The 24191-nt window shown below is 37.2% G+C and overlaps 1 protein-coding gene across 1 annotated transcript in view; it reads right to left on the reverse strand.

The window, feature by feature from the left end:
* The window catches only part of LOC150077803 (14-3-3 protein zeta-like), a 71884-nt gene that overhangs the window by 5485 nt on the left and 42208 nt on the right, over nucleotides 1-24191 (reverse strand). Inside the window, exons 3-5 of the mRNA XM_090385068.1 lie at nucleotides 18005-18128; nucleotides 11357-11520; nucleotides 932-1027 (exon numbers count right to left, since the gene is read on the reverse strand). Of these exons, the coding sequence (XP_090241194.1) occupies nucleotides 932-1027; nucleotides 11357-11520; nucleotides 18005-18128 (384 nt within the window). The remainder of the gene's footprint in view (nucleotides 1-931; nucleotides 1028-11356; nucleotides 11521-18004; nucleotides 18129-24191) is intronic.

Raw genomic sequence — 24191 nt, forward strand, 5'->3', positions numbered from 1 at the left:
ATATGGAATAAGGAGGTGCAGCTTACAGGAATGGCCTGGCCAAGTGTGAAAGCAAACTTCACTATTCCCTTTTCAAAAAACTGTATACACACCTCATGCTGTGATATAATTTTATAAATATGTAAATAAAGTTACATTTTTGTTTCATTTTATAGATTATCCACAAATCTGAGGTGGTTATATCTTAAATTAACTGTATAATCTTCTGAATACTGCATTCTTATACACAATTTGGGTTTGCATACGTAGTTTTGGTAAATAGTTCATCATAAAAATGAACAATGCATAATCTCATAATTTTACCTGGCAGAAGCTTATAAAAGTATTTATTATTTAAATAAAGTTGTTAATGTCCCAGTGGAAAGCAGATAGAGATCCATGTTTTATCCGATGTGCTTCAAAGCATTTCATATGTCTCTCTTTTTTTTAAGATCGGAATTATTCTAACACTATATAATAAAACTACCCCCCCCCCCAAAAAGGCACAAATTTGAGGGATTTTTTTTCAAAAAATTCTGAATTGCAAAAAAGACAAAAAAAAATACATTATAATAAAGTCAAAAATATAGTGCCTTTGTAGTAAAAGGAAAGATGTCAAATATGCTAGTGTTATTTTTCAAAAGTGGAACTATCCACAAAGTCCATCCAAATCATTCTGAAGAAGCTCTGACTTGCATTGTTGGCCTTAATGTCAACTGCAAATATCAGCATCACACCCATTTACGCCAACACTTATATCAACGAGGATCCAAAACAAGAATGGCCCCTAACTGAATCTTGGTGGATCCTGCTTGTAACTATGGCTTACTAAGAAAAATGGTCAATTATAACATTCTGCCTCCTGTCCTTCAACCTATCCCTCACTTATACATATAGAAGAAATTAATGGGAGAGGAAATAAATTAAGATACCTACATTACTCTCAACTTACTGTTAGATTATCTCTGAGAAGCTGCATTATGAGTGTGCTATCTTTATAGGAATCTTCATTCAAAGTGTCTAATTCAGCAATGGCATCATCAAATGCCTAAAAATAAACATAATTCAATGGTTCAACACTAGAATAATGAAAAAATTAAGACAATATAATCAAAATTGAAATTTATTTCTTAAAGCATACGTAAAAAAATAAGAGGTTTTGGGGACATCTGGGAAGATGTCCCCAAAACCTCTCAGACTTCTAGATTCCATTCAAAAGAGGGCAGTTAGGTTAATATATACACACATAATTATGTGCTTAAAGAATTACAAATGTAAAAAGTGGATAATGATTATGTGAATATCAATCTGGTAATAGGATATCAGTCATTTGTTCTTTTCAGTTCACCTGCTATGGGCTTCACTGTTATATGGCAAGCCCATTTAAATTTTCAATATTTGCTTTTCATGACCAGTGCTATAGCTAAACAAGTTTGCAACAGTTCTCAATAAAAGCACAAAAATATATTTAGATGATAGGATGAGTTACTTTAGACAAGCATGAAGATAATGTAGTCACGAGGCATCAATACACTACATATAACCTGATATGCTTTCATATTCCTCAAAAAAATCATTGAGCCCATCTTAAACCAGTTAGCAATAAAGGATATCTATAGTTCGATCCTCTGGTATAAGAGGTAACTCAAAATGTCATCTACCTTGGTAGCAGCCCAATTTTTATTAAATTTCTTCTCAATATCTCTCTCCTCAAGTTGAATATACACATTCTCCATTTTGAGGACAAAGGAAATACCTGAGAGGAGGGAATTTGTTATTGTCTCTGAAAAAGCTAATTACATATTCCTTAAGACACTCCCCACTTCTTTTTTTTTTTTTAATATGAAAATCCCAAAAACGAGAGGTATTAGAACCTATAGTGCTTAGTACCATGCTTGGGTTGGAGGTTGAGAAGACGAAAGAAGATATTTGTTGACATTAGATTTGAACTTCTGTAGACTAATTTACGTCTACAGAAAATACGTATGAAGGAAGGTTGTTCCAGAAAAATGGCAGTTAAATGAATAAATGAGGAAGATGAAAAGTTGGTTCTGTGAGTTTGGAGTTGGAGAGTAAATGGACGTTGGTGGCATGTGTTCGGACTGTTTTGAAAGAGAGAGCAGAAATTATAGAAGCCAATTGAGAAGAACAGTGCCCACGGAAGTATCTGTAGAAAAGGCATGCAACAGAAACAGTATGTCTATGAGACAGCGAGTGGAGAGACTGTTAGAGAGGAGTCATTAATTAACCTAACTGCCCCCTTCTGAATGGAATCTAGAAGCCTGAGAGGGGTTTTGGAGGCACTGCCCTAGATGCGGGAACAATATTCCATGGTAGGGTGGATTTGTGATTTGTACAGAGTGCTGTTTGGAAGAAAAGTAATGCTGAGAGTGAAAGAGAAAACAAAACCAAGTTTTTTAGATGCAGAGGTAGAAAAATTTGTAATGTGCTTGTGCCATGAGAGATTAGAAGTCAGGGTAATCCCCAAAGATAAACATAGGAGCAGAAGAATCCTTTTTGCGAGATATAAGACAGGACTGAGTTTTAGAAGGATTGAAATCAACTAAGTTGTCTTTGCCCCACTGGAGAATTACCTGGATATCAGCATTTAAGGAATTGGTAGCAGATATTCAAGAAGTTGATTGAGCAGGGCAAGGTTTCTCAAACTGGAATGCAATGTACTATCACTGGCAAAACTACAGATAGAATTTCTGGTCAATGGTAGAAGGTCATTAATATACAAGAGGAAAAGAGTGGGGAGAAAAGAACTGAACCTTGGGGAACACCAGCATTAGTGGAGAAATTAGAAGAGAGAGCCATCTCCCATTAGCCCCTGTGAGCGGTCAGAGAGAAAACTGGATAACCAACTATAAAAAAAAAAAAACAGTTGGCAAACCATAAGATGGAAGCTTGTTTAGAAGACCTTTATGCCAAACACGACTGAAAGCCTTTGAGGTGTCAAGAGATGCTTGTGTTTCACAGAACTTTTCCATTGAATTTGTCCATAAATGGGTAACACAAGCAAGAATATCACCAATGGATTGACACTGACAGAATCCATACTGGTGATCGTTGATTAATTGATTTCTCCATTACTTTTGAAAGAGTAGAAGTAATTGCAATGGGACGATAATTGGATGGATGGCATTTGTCACCCTTTTTTAGGAAGTGGCTGGATATGAGCAAATTTCCATGCAGAAGGAAAAACACCTTTGGAATAAGAAAGTGAAAAAAGGTGGCAAAGAACAGGAGTAAGTTCAGGAGCACAGGTTTTGAGAACAAGTAGAGAAATACCATCAGGAACCTGAGCTTTTGTAGCATCAAGATTGATCAAAATCCTGCTGACATTCTTTTGATGGAAGACAAAAGACTACAGGAAGCATTGAATGGAGCATGTTGGGAATGGTGGGAGGTGTTATACCAAGATCATTAATACACGAGTTGGAAGAAAAACGGGATGCTAGCAAGTCAGCTTTATCCTAGGCTGAAGTGACAACAGAACTGCCTGGTTTGGACAGAGGTGGGAGCAGAGATGGGCAAAAGTTGCAGCCAATAGCTTTGGCAAGACACCAGAATGCTCGGCTACCATTAGGGCAAGAATGCAAGTATTCTACTCTTAGCCTGTTCAAACTCTAGTTTGGATTGATTGATAAACTGCTTTACAATTGTTGCAAGCTTTGGTGTAGGCAGAAAACGAAACTGAAGACTTGGAACCAAGTCAATTACGATATGCAACATTCTTCTCTTGAACAGCCTTAGCACATTTATTGGAAAACCAAGGTTTAGATAAAAGATGAGATTTTAAAGTGGAGTGTGGAATAAAGAATTCCATTCCTACAAGAATAATTTCGCTGACACGATCTGAGCAAACGCTGACATCGGAAGTCTTGAAACAGTAATCAACCAAGGAAAATAAATAAATCTCAGGTCATCCCATATTGCATTCTTATAATGCAAAACAACATGAGGTTGGGAATAGCAATGAGATAAAGGCTCCATTGGAGAAGAGATTCATCAAGTTGTGACCTGAGCTGTCTAGAGGACCACTCACTTCCACCGTGTACTTAGAAGGGTTGTTTGTAAGAAAAGGATCAAGCGTGTTGGCTGTATGGTTATTATTATCCGGTATTCTGGTAGGTAAACAAACTATCTGTGCAAGGTCATTAGTAATTGCAAAAGCCTCAGCATCTCGACCAGCTGGGTCAGTGTGACTAGAAAACGGAAGCCAGCTGGAGTTGGGAACATTAAAATAACCAAGGAAAATTACCTCACTCTTAGGAAGGTTGGACTGGAGAAAGTCAAGTTGCAAAGAGTTCCAGGTGTTTAGTGGAGTTGGGAGAATAGACAGAGGAAAGTAGACAACAGATGAATTTGACAGAATGAGGTAGAGAGATTTTAACCCAAAGAAGATTCCAAATTACCAAGTCTCTGACAGGGCATATCACAAGTACCACCTTTGAGGCGAAAGGAATCATACAGCGAATAAATTGGGCAACTGCGATGAGCAGTGGTTGAATCAACTAATAACCAAGATTCTATCAGAAAACATACATGGGGCTTGGCAGACTGCAAACGGAAGTGGATATCATTAAGATTAGAACCAAAACTGTGTACATTTGTGAAATGAACTAGGAAGTGTTTGGGAGGTTTAGATCTTTATGCAGATAAGCTTGCTCTATTAATTTGACAATTCATGGTGTATTCAATATTAAGAAAAGAGGTGTTGGGGGTGGGACATGCTGTATGAAGTAATGAAATTTTTGGATATGGCGTACACCCGGTAAGAATATACCTAGATCCTTGACATAACATGGTCTTACAACGTCCCCCCCCCCGCATACACACCATTAGGACTCCCTCCAGTCACTATCTGGCTGAGTAGAGGTAGCAAGATTAAAACTAATTCGGAAGCCTCTTAGAGAGTTACCAATAATTTCGGTCTGGCGTACTAACTACCGGCCGGCCTGTGAACACAGTTTTAGAGCAGTACCCTTGAAATGTAAGGAAGATTCGATCTTGCCATGATGTCCATCATAAACTCAAAAGACAACAGTCATACTGCATGACGGAACAGATGGAGGAAGGGTTGACTGGAACTTAGCTCGGGAGACTAAACATGGGTTCCACCACTTCAAGCCTCCAATTAGCAAAGTAGTGGTATTGCACTGGTTGATGAGAGTCATCTACCACCTAGTATTGCCTGGTAACACAGAGAGATGGCATTCCTCCATGTGGTGTGGGCACCACACCTCTACCCCTGCTTAAGTTGGATCACACCTAGGTGGTCACCCACAGTGTCCTTGCACATGGGGGTTATACCCAGGATTACTAAGAGTCCCACCACCACAAAGGTGAAAGCAGAGGATTTGGCTGTTACAGACTGTCCGGACTTGACTGAAATTGGGTCCACTTGACCGAGTGTCGCCCAAATATCAGTTCCATCAGCGTTTTAGACTCCCAGGTAGCAAGTACAACTTTGCTCCTAAAATTTAGTAATGCAAGCTGGATTACTAAAACCCAGTAAGACAAAACTTGAAAATCTTTGCCAGATAGGTTTCAGATTTCTGAAGAGGATACGATCATGGGGGCCAAGTCTGGTAGGATGGTTTATAGAGGACGAAATCCATAATCTCCGAAAACAAAATTTGTTTTACAAGACACCTTGTGTCAATTTCTTGACTACTTCTTCCTTTATGACCAGTCTTAATTTTTGAGAAGGGTGGCACAAGCATCCCTAGTGACTATTTTCTTATGTGGCATTAGCATCAGTAGAGGCACATGATGTAAGAAAACAAGCTTATACAGCATCAGCAAAAAAAAAAAAAAAAAAAAAAAGCTTCCAAGTTCACTGATCCATTCATTCCAAATGTTTGTCTAGTTCTGCCTTGAATTTATTTAAGTTAGCAACTTCCACAACAACAGATGGAAGTTTGTTCCAGCAATCAACTACCTGCTGGCTAAAGTCAAACTTCCGCACATCTATTCTACAACTAGCATGTAATCTATCAAAAAAAAAAAAAAAAAAAAAAGAGCATTCACCACAATATTTCCATTGCATGGACTCCTGTTTTGTTTCCGATTCCAGCGATTAATCTTCGTGAGCTACAATTCTTGAAAGAAACTGTTGTGCATCACACATGTGCAATTTTCCTCACAAATTTGAGTCCTGCACCGTTTCTGAAGAAATGCAAGCATTCATGGAGAATGCTCAGTACAGCCCCTTCAGAAATATTCCATTCTCTGGCAATGTAGAGACTTTAACACATCTAACCTGCTTAACCAGGTCTTTGATTTTTTTGACATTTCTGGGAGTTATCACTTCTGTTAGTTCTCCTGAATGGAAGAAGAGGAGACAATCATCTTCTACGGGAAGCTCGACTACGTTTAAACTACTCTGACCAAAATTTTATCATCTGGTATTCAGAAGCAACAGCATTATCATATAAAACTTTCATGCATAATTTTTGGTCCATTCCTTTTTTTTTTTTGGCCAAAAATTCCAATGGCCAGATGCTCCAATTTTGCAAATATCCATGTTTTCCTTTGGATAGTTGACTACTCTGAATCTTTTTGGTACTTCATATTAAGCTGGGATTGAACAAATAAGATAGACATTTATGAGATTACCTTTTTTTTTTTTTAAATCCACACCAAGCATATCAATCAAGGAAGTTAACTAATTGAAGACTACCACATGTATGCAAGACATCCTTCACATCCACTAATGCCTATCTAGCTGATCAATTCTGGAATGGGTTCAGCACAGAAACTACTCAGCTTTGCTTTCCCACTTTTTTCTCAAACCAATGTAGGCATGACAGAACAGGCATATTTATATTTACATAAATTATAACAATAAAACTGAGACAAGTTTGTTACAGTTACCAAATCTAAATAAGGGCACTGCACACATGCAAATCATGGATTTTTTTAAAAACAAATGTTGTAATATTTGTGACAATGTCTACACCATGAGATGTAACTTCATTCCCCTTTTGTTGCAAGTGGTGGATGGTAGTTTCCTCTAGCTAAATGACAGAGCCTTGTTCCTCAATGAAGCCATATGGAGTAACTGAATGTGCATGCAAAAACCTTTAAAAAGGTTATTTCCTTATTTAAAAAAGTTTCCCTCCTCTGATATTCCAAAGAGTGGTTGCCTCATTTCAGTATTTATTATATGACATTACTACAGCCAGTCCTCGCATAACACATGTTTACTCTACATGAATTTGATCATACATGATTTACAAATAGGGGAATGATGTCACACATAATGCAAACCGAATTCGCCTTTGCATTTATGAGAAATGGCAGTTGGACACGACAGAATAATCTCCAAGCTGAATGCAACGTTCACTGCATTGTATTCTCAGTTGCTACATGGATGCTTCCTTGTTTATGTGCGTCAAGCATGCCTCCTCATTTTTGTTCTTTTTATATTGAATTGTGCTTTATTCCCTAAAAATGAGTAAAATACTTGAGGAGAAAAAAAAAGTGTGAAAAGGAAGCGTGCTGGTGAAGATACTGCAAGTCCAGAGAGTTGGTTAAAGAAGCATTGCATGGGTTTGTTAAGGGGAAAGTCTTGTCTGACCAAGTTGATTGGATACTATGATGTAGTCACAAAGGAACTGGATGCAAAGAATAATTTTGTTATCATATATTTGGATCTTAGAAAGGCTTTTGATACTGTTGCTCATGAGGCAAATTGCTGCCATGGATAAAGGGATGGTTGAGTGGGAGAAGACAGAGTGGTAATCAATGGACACTGCTCTTTGTGAAGTAATGTTATTAGTGGAGTCCCACAGGGTTCAGTGTTGGGTCCATTGTTGTTTTCTGTATTCATTAATGATATTGATGATGGTATATCAGGTTTAATTTCCAAGTTTGCAGACGATACGAAGGTTGGTAGGGTTGTTAATGACACTAATGACAGTACGCTGCTGCGTGGCAACTGAAGTTTAATGTTGACAAATTTAAAGTACTGCATATGGGAAGCAGTAACCTCAGAGTAATGTATCAACTGCGTGGTACTACACTGACAGCAGTAAAAAGTGAAAAGGACTTGGGGGTAATTGTGCAGGCAGATATGAAGTTTTCTAAGCAGCGCAAATGGTCTACAAGAGTAGCTCATGGTGTCTTGTCAATGATATACAGGAATTTTTCTAGCAGGGATAAGGAGGTGATTATCCCCTTGTATAAGGCAATGGTCAAGCCACACCTTGAGTACTGTATATAGGTCTAGAGGCCCCATTTTAAGAAGGATGTAGAGCTGTTGGAACGAGTACAGAGAAGGGCAACAAGATTAGCGAATGGAACAAAGGGTTGCTCTTACAAAGAAAGGCTTAAGTTTTGCAAATTACAGTGTCTGGAGACTAGGCACCTGCGAAGTGATCTGATTGAGGTGTATAAAGCCTTGAATGGTTTGAGCATGCTCAATGCTGATGGGAAGTTGATAGCTTAAACAGATTCAATGCACATTTGGAGCAGGTGGATGAGCGAAATGAGAAGGGTGTGTGTTTTTTTTTTTTTTTTTGCTGATGCTATATAAGCTTGCTTATATAGCATCAGCAAAAAAAAAAAAAGGGCACATGATGAAAGAAAGCATCTTTCATCATGTGCCCTTATTAATGCTAAAAAGAGAAGCAATAGAGAAAAAATATGAAACTGAGCCGCTTTAAGCTGAAGAAAGGACGTGATATGGTGTGCGCTACAGACCTAAACAAGGCAACACAGAGCAATTAGAAAGAATTGCAGAAAAAATAAGAGCCACTTTTATAGCAGAAACAACTCAATATGTAACAAAATCCATTAGAACAAGACAAAGAATTGGAAGAGATGGAGTATCTTACGTGTTTGGATAGAAGATCAAACAAAGAAGAGATCAGGAACAAGTTTGTTTATGAAAAAAGGAAAAGCATTAGCAATACGTGAAGACCTCACAAATAAAGTTGAAAACACTCAAGAAGTGCCTCCCTTTACTGCCATCAGTGGCAGATTTAATAATTTCAGGAAACATCACACTTACCATAATAAGAAATTATCAGTCAAAGGTGCAAGTGCAGATGAAGAAGTAGGAAAAGGCATTTCTTCCAATACTGAAAAGACTAGTTGAGGAAGAGGGCCATAGACTGGACCAAATTTTCAACTTTAACAAAAAAGGACTATATCGGAGGGGGGGGGATGCCATTACGAACATCTCATGAGAGGAAGTACGAGCTGAAGATTTTGAAGGCTGCTAAGGATAGATTGACTGCTACATTAGGAGAAAATGCAGTGCCAACTTGAAACCGAAACCTGTTGTTTACCAGGCAGCCAATACACAAACACTAACAGGGATCGTAAGGTGCAGCTTGGATGTCTACCTTAGGAGTAGCTGAAGAGGGTGGATGATGGCAGATTAACTGATCTTCTACTTTACATGTTTGAAGATGTGTTTCGAAGCTACAGCAAAAACAAAAATTTGGATTTTTAAGATTCTAATTGTTTTGGACAATGCACCTAGTCACCCTCCAACCCTTGCTGAACTGTCAACAAACATCAAAATCCTGTTTTTACTGCCTAACACAGTGTCTCTTATCCAGCCACATGACCAAGGAGTAATTGCTGCTTTTATGCACTGTTATACAAGATGCACATTTAAGATGCTGATAACAGCAAACAGAGGGTGAAAATGCACCAATAGTTATGGACTTCTGAAAGTAATTCAACATAAAGAATGCAACTGACATAATTGTGGAAGCCTGGAAGAAGTGACAAAAGACTGCTTGCATGGTGTTTGGCAGCCTCTTTTACCAGATTTTATTCATGATTTTTCAGGATTCTAACCGTGGAATTTTCCAAAAAGTGTGTGGGGACAGTGCTTAAATCCACTGTACTACCAAAAAGGGAAGACAATAGGAATTTCCATTATTACTTTATTAGATATCAATCAGAATGATGCTGTGATATTAGCATTAGTAGAGGCACATGATGCAAGAAAGCAAGCTTATACAGAATCAGCAAAAAAAAAAAAAAACACACACACCCTTCCCATTTCACTGATCCATTCTCTCCAAATGTTTGTCTAGTTCTGCTTTAATTTATTTAAGCCATCAACTTCCACAACAACAGATGGAAGTTTGTTCCAGCAATCAACTACCCGCTGGCTCAAGGCAAACTTCAGCACATCTATTCTACAACTGTCTTTCCTCAGTTTGAATCTATGGCCCCTCAAGGTTTGTAATCTGAGCAAGAGGAAGAATCCCATCAGCATTAAGCCTGCTCAATCCATTCAAAGCCTCATACACCTCAATCAGATCGCCTCGCAAGTGCCTAGTCTCAAGAAGCTGCAATTTGCAGAACTTCAGCCTTTCTTCCTAAGAGTACCCCTTTGTTCCCTTCACCAGTCTTGTTGTCCTTCTCTGTACTCATTCTAGCAACTCTACATCCTTCCTAAAATGAGGCTTCCACACCTGTAATACAGTACTCAAGGTGTGGCCTGACCATTACATTTTAAAAGCTTTGATCCCATAAAGGAGCTTCCTAAATTAAAAGCACATTGTGTTGCCTTCACAAATCAGGTTGGCTTTGAAAAATTGGAAGAGTTGATTCAGTCTCATGAAGAACTGCAATAACTTGTTGCTGAAGGGCACGGGGAAGACAACGAAGGTGAATGCCTGCAAGCCACCATAAAAGTTTCGAATCCATTTGAGAAAAGTATGCAGTGGCTAGAAAATAATGATTACAATACAGAAAAAAGCAGAATAGCACTTAGTACAATTTGATTTGCTTTGGAGCCATATAAGCAGCTGCTTTGTGAAAGAAGGAAGATGACAAAACAACAGAAACTAGATGTCTTTTTTATGAAAACACCCAAGAAAGAGAAAGAAAATGAGCAACAGCCCTGTAGTTCTAGCGTGACCACATTTCATCCAATGCCCTCATCTGCATTTCCTCCACTCCCAGTTTCCGATAATGATGACAATCTGCAGCCACCCCCCCCCAAATCTACTGTTTCAACCCTTTCCCTCAAGCTGTCTTCATTTATTTTTAAGGTAAGAACCTGAATTTAAATTATTAAATCAGAATTTAATATTTTTAAACTGTGCAAGTATTTTATTATGTTGTTTGTTTGTTATTTGGTTTTTAGGAGCATTAGCAACTAAGGCCATATTGTTCCGGGATATGCGGTGGTCATTCCCTGACCTTTCCACATCCTCCCTATTTGGTGGTGATATTTGCTTCACTAGATTTTTATCTGAAAAATAACCTTAACTAATAATGCCAGCACAAATTATACTAGTTGTGTCATTCAGAAAGCCTTGATTCTTATTAATGTAATATACACAGAGTAATATCACTTCAAATTAAACGTTATCAAAATAATAAAAAAAATTACCTGTTTTGCCAATTGACAAGCTTTATCCGGCGAGGTCAGTATTTCATAATAAAATACTGAAAAATTTAATGCCAAACCCAGCCTAATTGGATGTGTTGGTTGCATTTTGCTCTTACTGATGTCAAAGGCTTCTTGGTAGGCTTTCTGGGATTCCTCAACAACACCTGTAGAATTAAAAATACTGTATTATATATACATACATTACTCATATACAGTTAATATAGATAATAAAAATTATCTAAGGAGTAATCCAAGGGCTCTACATATTTTAGTGTAGAGCTTCCAACACTATCTCATTTTTTTAAATATATTTTTCACATTTTTATGGTTAATAAATTTCTGCAGGTATATTATCCTATGCCACGAACAGTTAAGGCATTAATCAACCCCCCCCCCCCAAAAGTAATGAAAAATTATTGCAAAGAAGAAACAGGCAGATGCAATTTGTATGTTATTTAATTCTTCAACAGGCACACCACCAAACTCAGTTCAACACACTAAATTATGAACGTTTTCAATTTCAATCTGTACACGTGATTATTTTCCAACTGAAAAATTATACCCATTAAAAAAAAAAAAAAAAAAATCAGGTTGGGATTAAAAATGCATTGTGCATTCACATTTATATTATTTTCCTGTAGATTTTGGTTTTGGCTGCAGTTTCTCTAAGGAACTGGAAGCGAGGCCACTGGAAATAAGTATTTAGGCACAACAGCATATGCATAAGTGCCTACTGTCTTCACCATGGATGTCCCTGTCTACATGTAACAGAGGGACTCCTAGTGGGTAGATTTGTCCAGCCACCCCAAATTTCATTAAAATCAAACAGATAAAAATCTGGCAACTATTTCTTTGCCCTCCCCATATATTTGTATGGGGAAAAGAAATTAACAGATTTATCTTAAGTTTTATTGCAGTACTGTTAGCTTTGGACAGTCTGAGAACACTTCACATATATTGCTATGCAAGACTTGTGTACACACACACACTTTGCAGACTGGTGCAAGATTTTATGTTTACCGTGTGAACTTTCCATAACGGCCACTAGAGGCACTCTCCCTGATCGCTACTGAGCAAACTGTGTGCATATGCCAGTACTTGTCGAGCTAGTGTTGCAAGAAGAGTTTTTTTTAGCCACGTGTCACTGATGATCGTTTTGAAGCAAGTATCATGTCAGACGGGGCTTAAATGCATCAGAAACAGTTAAAGAGATATATGAAGCATATGGTATTGAGTGTCTTGGTAGGACAGCCATATTTAAATGGCACAAGCAATTCAGTGAAGGCAGTGAGTCTGTTGCAGATGGCCCAAGACCTGGTCAGCCTTCCTCCTCAACAACTCCCAAACAAATTGCAAAATCCCAGGAAATCTTGGATGAAGATAGGTGCATTACACTTTGTGAATTAGTTGTTAGAATGTCCATTTCATATGCTCACAATGTTCACAATATTGTGAAAGATCATCTCAAAATGTTGCAAATCTATGCCCACTAGATTCCACACAATTTGACTCCAGAACAAAAACAGCAAAAAGTAGACTTGTGCAAAAAGAAATGCTTGATTGTTTTGAAACACAGGGTCAAAACTTCTTAAATCGAATAGTGACCTGTGATGAAACTTGGATTTTTCACCATCTATTCATATAAATGAATAGTATCTTTTCTGTATTACTCTAAAATGAAAAGTCGGATAGAGGTCAAATTTTCAACCTACATCCTGTTGGTCCAGTTATGATTTCAGAAACTGGCATAAATGAAAGTATGTTTTCACATTAATTGACAAGAAAAATGTAGGTTGCTACCAAATTTTCAACATATATTCATGGCCTTCTCTCCCTGGTTTCTCCTACAGAAATATTACTAAAAATTTAGAACAGAAGCTCAAAATTTCACCACTAACTAAGAATATTTTAGGAATCTTTGTAACAAATTTTCACATCAATGGGTTGTCTTATTTTGTTATAAAACTTGAATTACTACTATTTGCTAATACACTTTAAATGCAATATACTGCTTACATTAACTAACGTGTTTGGATAACAAGGCTGTTATTAATTTGTTCTCATTATAGCATCAGAATAAAGAATCAAAAAATTGCACCATTTTAAATTCACCATTTCCTGCCATTTGTTTTATTAAAAAAAAAAACAAACAAACAAAAAAAAAAACCTACTGTTGAACATAAAGTGTATTTGCTAAAGGATGAAAATACATTGTACGATGGTACTGTTACTAAATAACAAAGTGACAAGTATACAGTAGACTCCCAATTATATGGGATTGTTTGGAAATAAATTTCTCCAGACAATCTGCAACACGTGCATGTGAGAAAATTTGACATAAGATTGTTTATTGATGGGCCGAGATTTTTGTTCAATAAAAAGAAAAATCCACTTTCTTTTTAACAATGGACACACACCAATGAAAATTTTAAATCTCAGAAGAATGTTAAATTTAACTGCACAGAGGTAAATAAAACAGATACTAAAATATGACTAGAGTGAACTAATTAGGCAGAAGGCAATGTTGGGGATAAAGAGTGAGAAATTTGAGGGTCTCATCTACAGGAACATTACAAAATGTAAACAAAACAGCTGTAACAGATTCCACATATTTCTTTTTATCCCACTCAGACTGACATATTTTCAAAGACCATAAAGACTAGTTAATTTGCCTCTGGATAATAGAGTCTACTGCATGTGTTAAGAAAATGACTGAAGGTTGGTACCTCTGTGTTTTAAACAGTTTCAGTATATCACTATTTGTTTATAATACAAATATTATCTCAAAGTAGCAGCATGCGACCTGTGCACCAGTGTGCTGTCCTGAAGAAGCACACCTCTGGAAAGTTTTCCATGGCATTTTTCCTATATTACTCTACAACCCTTAGGTTGTAGAGTAGGGATGCACATGAGTCTCCAGTGACTGGTTATAATGAATGCACAAAATTCACCCAGCATCCCAAAAAATGGTGGTCATAATCTTGTCAGCTGAAGGTTGAGTCTGAAATTTTTAGGTGGGAGAAAACCCTTGTGCTTCCATCGTATTGATTCTTGTTTAGTCTCAGGATCCCTTCCACAGACCTCTAAATTCTCCTCAACACCATACTCTGAATTGCTTTTGCAGAGAGGCCAGAAATCTGGGTACCCACCTTGCACTGACCTTAGTCATTGCCAAATGTTCATGGAAGATGGTTATAACTGCTCCCTCAGGTTTGTCATATTCTCTAAAGCAGAGGTAGCGAACCTTTCTAAGGATGTGTGCCAAAATTGGCTAAATCTTTTAAAAAAACTACCCTCACGTGCCCCTCTGAAGGCGATACTCACAACACTTAATCACACAATTTTGTCAGATTTTCATCAGTACGTTTCACTACTACGACTTCAAACAAATCATTGCATGAATACAGCTATTTACTGAATGGTGTGATGTCACTACATGCCTAGCAGAGAGAATGGGTATACACAGGTCATGACTCAAGGTGTGGATTACTGGAGTGATGTTGTTTCGAGGTTTGAAATAAATTTTTTTTGAGGAGCCCTGAATTCTGCAGGCCCAAAAATTTTTTATGCATGCCATAGGTTAGCCACCACCCCTGCCCAGAGATTTAGGACACCTTTAAACACCAGTCATGCAGCATAAGGGCTTCCACAGCTTGGCATATTTTTGGAGTGGTCACTGTCACAGGCCTTCCTGGATGTGGACCTTCTTCGACGGACTCTACCCCCACTTGAATGTTTTAATCAGAATTTCACCTGGTACTCTGAAGGCGCACTGTTGCCATACACAGCCACCATACTTTTAGCCCATTTCCTTCTTTGGTGAGAAACTTTATGACTGAATGATACTCCAATTTCAGCAAATCTATAATTTTATACAGGTGGCTTCCTTCTTTGTTACAGCACAGTGGGATCAAAATTAGTATGATTCAAGTTGAGATATGTAGGAACATGACAAATCATGAATCATTGAATTATGGCTATTCAAAGTACCTTAGGTAGATAATTTATTGACGCCTCTATCAAATACATGATTGGTTCATTTATTACAATCTGCTTTGAAAAATTTCCAGTTTGTTCGACTTGACTTCTGAAGTGGTATGAATTTTGCATGCTATTGAGTAGTGGTCACAGCTGTAGAAGTCAATCATTGATCAATGAATGGTTGGAAATAATATTGGTGAACAGATGGAAAGATCAATGGCAGAGGTTGATCCTGTAGGAAAGTGGACATGCATATGAAGACCAGTGTTAAGAATAATAAGGTTGTTTCCATTTGATGTGAATTCCTAAGTGGGTGGTGTGCATTAAAATCACTTAGTAAACAGAGTGGAGTTGTTATCTGCATAATGAGGTTGTCTAAGTCTGTTTCAGTGTAGGTATGATTTAGTGAGAGGTATAGGGAGACAACAGCAAATAAGATGGTGTGAGCATGCAGTGGTATGTATTTGGATGGAATTTTTGATTCTGCCAAGATGGTAACCTCTGTGAGCTGCAATTGTTTCATCTGTCTCTTCTATAGAGATTATAATTTTTAAAAGAGGGGGACACTTCAGAAGTCAAAATGGTTTCCTGCAAACATATGCCTAATGGATTATAATGAGCAATTAAGTTTGTATATGTCATCAGTATTGCCTCTACATAGTCCTCTACAATTCCATTGTAGGGTTTTCTCTATTATTTAGTTTTGGAGATGGAAGGTGGATCTGCTTGCTTTTTATTAGCTGTTTGTCTTATGTCAACTTCAGCATATATTTCTAGCAATTCTTCATTGTCTGCATTATTGTAATCCAACTGTGCCGGGGAAGAGTTTTTCACTTTAACATTATTTACTTCTTTCTGTTTTTGTGCTTTCCGAGTAAACGGAAAAGCAGAAGTGGATGGTATCGAATTAGGAGTATTAATAGCCTGATCTGACAAACTTTTAAGAGAAGATTGCTGACAGTCTGCTAACAGATATTTTTCCCATTCAACAAGTAATATATTTGGAGGAATAGTTATCTTCATCTGTGTTGTTACTGTTTCATATTTTTGGGTAACTACTGCATAGGTACGTTTCGGAGTGTCAGGAACAACTTGTTTTCTTGCTTCCTGGTACATATGTTCTATACTGTATGTTTGGATTTTTTTTTTTTAAACACTAATTTGGCTTTGGAGATGCTTAATGAGAGCCTTTGCAGTTTGCACAACAAGGCAATTTTGCATTAGAATTTTCTTGCATGTGGTCCCTGGACCCACAGTTGCAGCAAATTCAGTCTCCACAGCATGTTGTCTATGAATGGCCAAATTTTTTGACACTCAAGGGCATCTCATTGGATTTTGTATATACGGACGAATATGACACAAGGGGTATCCTGCTTTTACTGTTGTTGGCAAGATCGGGGTACTGAAGGTAAGTATAATGAGTAGGTAAAAGTTCATCTTTTTTAGTCATTATTTTAGAATGACTGACTTTTTTTTTTTGTTCTTGCACTATTTCTTTTTTCAACACATTTAGTAAATCCCAGTCTGCTTTGACTCCCTTGGAGGTGTTTATAGTTGCATAAGGAGTTACCTTACCTGAATGGGAATTCCATTAAAAGCTGACAGTTTAAGCAGAGCTTCAGCATGCTTTTATGTCACTGTTTCTACAATGTCTCCTGAGTCTAACTGCATTAGGTGGACCAGCAGCACTTTCTAAACATTTCTGAATAAGAAATGGAGAAAGTTTACTCCTTGATTTGTCAAGGAGTGGATTATGAGAACCAGTGCATGATCTTGTTAGCACATTTTTCTTCTCCTCTTTTTGGATTTGAGGCACCATGATCGGTCTCAGAGCCTTGAGATGTTGAGAATGGTGGAAAATATTGGGGATCCATTTAGTTGCTTTCAAATAATAACACTTAATGAACTCTGGAAATTAAAGAAATTGGTTTGAAGAATGGCAGTTAAGGCGCAGATCTCACTTAGTCACAAATCATTTGGCACCCGGGGACAAAATACACAGGTGTCCATAATATATATGCCACTGCTGTTCAGGTCTTGTGCTCCCCAACATACATTACAGCACAAAACAGCTCACTGTAGTAGATACCATACACACCCAAATTGACCAAGTTCTTTCAGAATGTAATGTCCTTCTATTGCGTATGAAGTGTAATACAATTAGATTTCTATTAGAATTACAATCAGTTGCCAGATTTCTATGACTGGATTAAAGGACACTCAAAAATAATTAATGCTACCACTCTCCAACTCTCACACTCCACCCTCTCCCACTCCAAAAAAGGAAAATTGAATGTTTTTTAGTTAATAATTAAATTTTTTTTAATTTTTTTTTTTGGTTTAAAAATTGTAGTTTTCATATTGACTATGAATATTTGCAAATTTTAGTTTAATTTTGAATTTAATTATTTAATGGTAAACCATGGCTTTCTATGGGAGAGGATATGGATTGATATATAAGGATAATGAACAATATGGATGATATAAAAAACATGAATTGATCCAAATATTTTAATGCAAGTTTAGTGCATTAATTGACATCAAACTTAAAAGTTTTCTATACACAATCTGTATATTGTTTTTAGCAGGTATGCACAACTTTCAATATTAATGAAAATCAAGTGTATCTACTGAATAAACAAAACTAAAAATTCAGCCTAAACTTACTATTCCTTTGTTCTCCCGTTGCAACTTCTGCAAGATACCTATAATAATCACCCTTCATTTTCAGGTAGAAAACTTTACTTTCAGCATTACTAGCTTTGGGAATCAAATATTTATCGAGAAGACCCTGTAAATAGAAGTCGGAATGAGTGTTTTATTCTTGGTGAATAGATTTGAAAATACTTAAAGTCCTTTAACCTTTAACTTTTTATAATTTATTTTTCAAAAATCGATTTTATGATCAGTGTAGAAAATGTTTAAAAAATTAACAGCAACAATTTAAGCTATCATTACTGTTATTCATTCACAGCTGAGTGAAGTAGATAATTCAGAAGCAGTTAGACAAAGACTTGTTGTTTATATACTCTAGCACAACCACCAGTTAAGAGTTTACAGTAAATCATGAATACAATCGTTATTCACATTTAGCAGTCACGGGCTTGAATCCCAGTCCACTCAAAGAGCGTGTGCTACTGCACTCGTTCTCCTGACCATGCAATTACATCAGATTATGGACCAGTGAACTCTCATGATCAGCAAATACTTAAAATAACGGGAAAAGACAGATTAAGTTCCTGGATAGTTGTATAGTATTGTGTATGATTAATATATTTGTAACCCAAAGATGGCATTACATGAGGCCTGATGTGCTGGATATTTATCCAGCACATCAGGCCTCATAAATAAATGCTGCTGAAATTTGAAGAGCATAACTTCAAACTGTGCAAATGAGGGCTGCTTATGTTTACATTTCAGAGTAGAAGCGGGCCAGAGTAGAAGATGAAATGTAATGATGAAAGAGGGTTTCCCCAACAATTCTGGCATTAATTTAGCCTTTTACTGCTGTTCCACAATCTCTCCTTTTTCATCTCCATTTCTTGTTGACAAAGTTCAATTAGAATTTCACTGGATTGTTCCTCTAGTTGTACTGCCAAATAGTTCTTCCATTATATTTTTCTTGTAGAGGGCAAAATCTTCATTCTCCAACATTCCTATATGGACAATCCTTTGTGTTTCTCCTTTAATGTTAAGAAATACTTGAAAATCACTGACACATTCTGGTCACAATTTCTTCCAGCAGCAGTCCAACATGATTACTTTAACCTCACCCCAGAATGCCTGAATGTCTTCTATGACTGTCAGAAAGCTTTTGGCTTTCTTACAATCAACAATAGTTACAGAAAGATAAGCCCCAATTGCTTCCAAGATAGTGGTAAACTACTTTCCAAATGATATTTTGATAATAAAAATAAAATTTACCCAACATTACTATAGACCAAGGATAGCCAACTGGCAGCATGCCTCCAGATATAACCAATTTGAAATATCAAAAAGCTAAACATTTAAATTTTTACTGCCAGAAATTATGACTAGTTTTTCAGCATAAGAACCATGCTTTTATTTTTACCCTCTTTCAGGTTAATTTAGTGCAGGCAAGTAGGGGTATTAGTGAACTCCTCATGCCACTAATTCTGTAAGGTCAAACATTTGTTAAACACTTTTTTTTGGCAAGTGTATAGCACAAGTTTTTTTATAGTGAGCAGAAAAAAAAATTGGTGGCGTTAGATGTGTGTAGAAAGGTAATTATTCTGATAGCTTTTACATCCATCCCTAGGTGGACTGTGAAGCATTTCCACCATAATGCAGGCCACTGCAGGAAGTGTTCTCAACACCCATCCTTTTCAACCTATGCATGGTAGTGCTATTAGTGGTAGTGGTATTAGCATGCAACCTATGCTAATACCTACTGTGTTTATGGGTTTCATTAAAAAAAAGTGAGCTATACGTGAGTGCGGCAGATGGCGCAAGAGGCTTTTGCTGCACCAGCAAACAAAAAAAAAAAAAAAAAAACCCCCACCCCACACATATTTGGCCCTCTTCTTGTTTATACTCCAGCACGACCACCAGGTCAGTGGAGTTTAGAATAAATTATCAATACAAACGTTAATCGTATTTAGCAGTCATGGGCTTGAACCCCAGTCCAATCAAAGAGCGCATGCTACTGCACTTCCCAGGTGTAAGTGCGTTCCATTTTGGCACATTAATACTAACAGCATCTCATCAGCTGATTTCTTAGAGAACACTGCAAAGAGAATTGCATAACAAGGGAAAGTGAATTTATAAAACATCATTTATACCTTGCAACTTCCAAATGTTTATACTTCATAGAACGATTAAAAATCTGAGTTAAAATCAGCTTCTGACATTAGCTTTACATATAATACACATAAATTGAACAGGCCAGAAGGACAGTGAACCAAATCACTTTCAAATAGCATATAGAAAAATCAACTTTTGCATACGAGACAAAAAAAATTCATTGTTAGGTAAATTTAAATAAGTTATGTGAGTAGTTGTTTGAAAATAGTTATTAATATCTTCTGTCAAAAATATTTATCCTAAAATTTGGGTGTAAACAAACAAACAAAAAAAAGAACTTGGTCCACTTTAACTGGAATATTTTCCCACTTCCGCAGAATACAGTCCGATTACTATTTTTATTATTTAGGATTGAATGAATGAGTAATATCAATTTTTCTTTTTCCAATGCTGTTTTATTTAAATAATGTATTACTGAAATTAAAATCAATTTTTTTTTGCACAAAAAAAAAAAAAAAAAAAAAAGTGGGTACTTTTATTAGTTATTTATTCATGCATAATTTGAAAATCATCTTCAGGTATTTCAGAAGATCCAGTGTTCTTTTCCACCAAAAACGTTTTGTAGAAACTATGGTGACATCATCATCATATATATCTACAATGTTTCCCGAGCAAAAGCTCATCAACATTTGTATCTAAAAAGACTAAAAACCTTTGCACATCTAATCGACCTTTAGCCGCATACCCCAGTCAACACAGTTGACTATTGGGCATGCGTTTCCGCCCCTACCGCGTGGAGGTAGGTCTTCTACTATCTCAGCATTCAAATCTCACTTCGTTCTCCTTGAGAACTAAAAACAAATTAAAACTAGCATTAAACTTTAACATCATATTTCAGATAAAACACTATCTACACTATCTACATCAATATACACAATTCACTTCAGCACATCATATTTACAATAGCATATATACAATCTAAGCATATTAACATCAATACGAACCATCAAGGCCCACAACTTATAAAACAAGCAAGACCATATCAAGATCTCACCCTAAACACTTCATCTACATACTTCAAAAAAGCATTAAAACAATTACGATCTCGAAGGACTCCGTGCAGCTCCACAACTCCTCCCATTGCCAAACGCAATCTAGCTCGGTATTGCTCGTATCGAGGACACCACAACACTAAGTGCTCACTGGTTTCTTCCGCTCCACAGCCACAGTTACTACTTTCACACAATCCAAATCGGGCCAGCCGAGCCCTTAATCCATGCCCTGTAATAACCATAGTTGGAAACAGCCCAAGCATCGGCCATGCACTTCTGCCGCTTTGAGTTGTTACGTCAGGGATGAACCCAAATGTCACGCGGCCAACTTCTGACTGTGTCCACCGCATCTGCCAGATTCTAGTCACGTCTTCATTGAGTCTTTTCCGCTCTATTTTAACATCAGTTGGACCATAATTCTTAGAGATATCAGGGCAGGCCTGCATGCCCAACACCTCCGCCGGGGAACCTCTTTTTGTTTTAAATAACAAATATCGCTGTGCAATGACCAAGTCAATTGGTTCCCTCCCCGACAGAATCTGCAGTGCTTCCGTGGACACCGTCCGACATGCTCTTGTTAGTGCAAGGATTACCAGTCGCTGGGACGCAAACAAATGCCTTCTCACAAATGCATGCTCAACTGCTCCACCCCAAGCAGCACAACCATAAGTTAAAATGGTTTTGTATATACAGTCGTACATCAACTTCAGAGCTCTGCCACGTAGGCCCCACTCCTGATGCACAACTCTTCTAATTCTGCCATATACCTTCTTAACTCTTTCTCTGAGGTACCTAGCATGAGGAACAAAACTGAGTCTTTCGTCAATCATTATTCCAAGGTATTTAACCTCTGAGCAATATCTCAGAGAGCGCCCCCGAACTCTCACAGTAGGATTTCTACCAGCACTCAACTTCCCTTTCAAGAGAGTACACGTTGTTTTTTCTATTGATATGCTTAACTTATTTTCATCTGCCCAATTGCTCAACTTATTCATAGCCCACTCAGCCCTACTTTCTAGGGCCGCCCGGGCATTTCCTTGAATCAACATTAGTACATCATCTGCGTACGCAAAAATCTCCACGTCATTCCAGTCATCAGTCAAGATCTCGTCCAGAACGAGGTTCCACATTACGGGTCCAAAAATCGAACCCTGTGGCGCCCCTCTTTCTATCCTCTGCTCCACAGAAGAAAATCTGCTTCGAACAATGACCTTCCTATCAGAGAAATAGCTACGCATCAGCTTGTATAAATTCATCGGGCAGTTCATCTTTCTAAGTCGTGCTAGTATACTCTCCCACCAGAGAGAGTCAAAAGCGCCCCTAACGTCTACGAAGACTCCCAAAATGTACTTCGCCTCACTTCTTTGTACACACTCCAGCATCCCAGAGACCGCATCCTCCGCAGCCTTGCCTTTTTTAAATCCAAATTGCCTTGGAGATTCTAATCCTTGTTCTGCATATCTTTTCCCAATTCTGTCGACCACCATCCTCTCCAATATCTTGCCTAAAACAGACAAGAGGGCTATTGGCCTATAAGACTTTGGATCCCTGACGTCTTTATCTTGGTGTTTCAACAGAATTTTAAGAACAGCCGTCTTCCAACAATGGGGGAAAATACCCTCACTCAAACATGCCTGTTTGAGTGAGGGTATTTTTGGAAACAGCATGTTTTCCAATGCTGTTTTATTTAAATAATGTATTACTGAAATTAAAATCAATTTTTTTTGCACAAAAAAAAAAAAAAAAAAAAAAAAGTGGGTACTTTTATTAGTTATTTATTCATGCATAATTTGAAAATCATCTTCAGGTATTTCAGAAGATCCAGTGTTCTTTTCCACCAAAAACGTTTTGTAGAAACTATGGTGACAATAGGAATATAAAGCAATAATGCTTTATATTCCTATTAATAACACTTAATGAACTTTCGTTTCGGGCCGCTGGTCTTTGTATAGTTGATTTTGTTTAACTTGCGCCAATGAAGATAAGGTCTACCAATTTTCTCCTTCTATACGTCAATTTCTTTGAATGCCATTAAATCACTAGTTTACAGGCTCCGTGCTAATGTTCCCCACCCCAACCTGTTGATTATGGCCATTTCTAGAGGCACCGATGACAAAAAAAAAAAAAAAAAAAAAAAACACCGTGCTTAAGTTCAACTACTCTACTTTAAATGGAGAGTCTTATTTTTCTTTATTAATCCAGTTGTCAGGCCATATATAAACGAATGCTTCTTACTAAACAACTTTTCTATAACTCTGAAATCGGCATCATTTTGTAGGTAGGAGTGACCAAAAACTACAAATACTACATCAATTTATTGACCGCCATAGAAGGGTCATTGCACAACTTCAGCAAATTAAGTGGAACCTTTATATTGCCCCGCAAGCATCAACAACAGAGGGTTAGTGCATTATCTTTTAAATTCTTTGTACAGTCAAGATATCCTGAGACACTTCAACCTTCTGTCTCATTCCACACATACGTTACAGAGTGTCCAGATTTAGCTGGGCACTCTGTAATGCCACACCACAATCGTATATGTACAAATCTTTCTTGTAATAAGTGACTGATGCAGTTAGCTCTGGAAATGCAAGTTTTTTTGCAAATCAAAAGTGCAAGCATAATAATTGTCAGAGACCTTGTCAGCCTCTTCCAGTAACTAAAATTAATTAGACAATAACAATTCACTTCCAACGATTCAAACGTTATGGAGAGGTAACTGCACAGTTATAAACAAGGTGACTTGGATCACTTTTCTGTTGAATCTCGTGCAAGATGGGCTCTGCCCATTGTAACAACAAACACTATCAGATGTTCTTCAGTGTTATGAGGTACCACTCTTCTCTATTGGCCAGCTAAAGAACTAAGGACTTTGTTCACATTTTCACTGAAATTTTTTTTTAACGTAAACCCCAAACACGAGAGGTATTAGAACCTATAGTACCTAGTACCGTGCTTGGGTTGGAGGTTGAGAAGACAAAAGAAGACATTTGTTGACATTCAACTTTAACTTCTGTAGACTGTAATTTTCAGGAAAT

The sequence above is a fragment of the Mastigoproctus giganteus genome, chromosome 11, assembly GCF_048544385.1.
Source record: "Mastigoproctus giganteus isolate SK-2022 chromosome 11, ASM4854438v1, whole genome shotgun sequence".
Lineage (NCBI taxonomy): Eukaryota > Metazoa > Arthropoda > Arachnida > Uropygi > Thelyphonidae > Mastigoproctus > Mastigoproctus giganteus.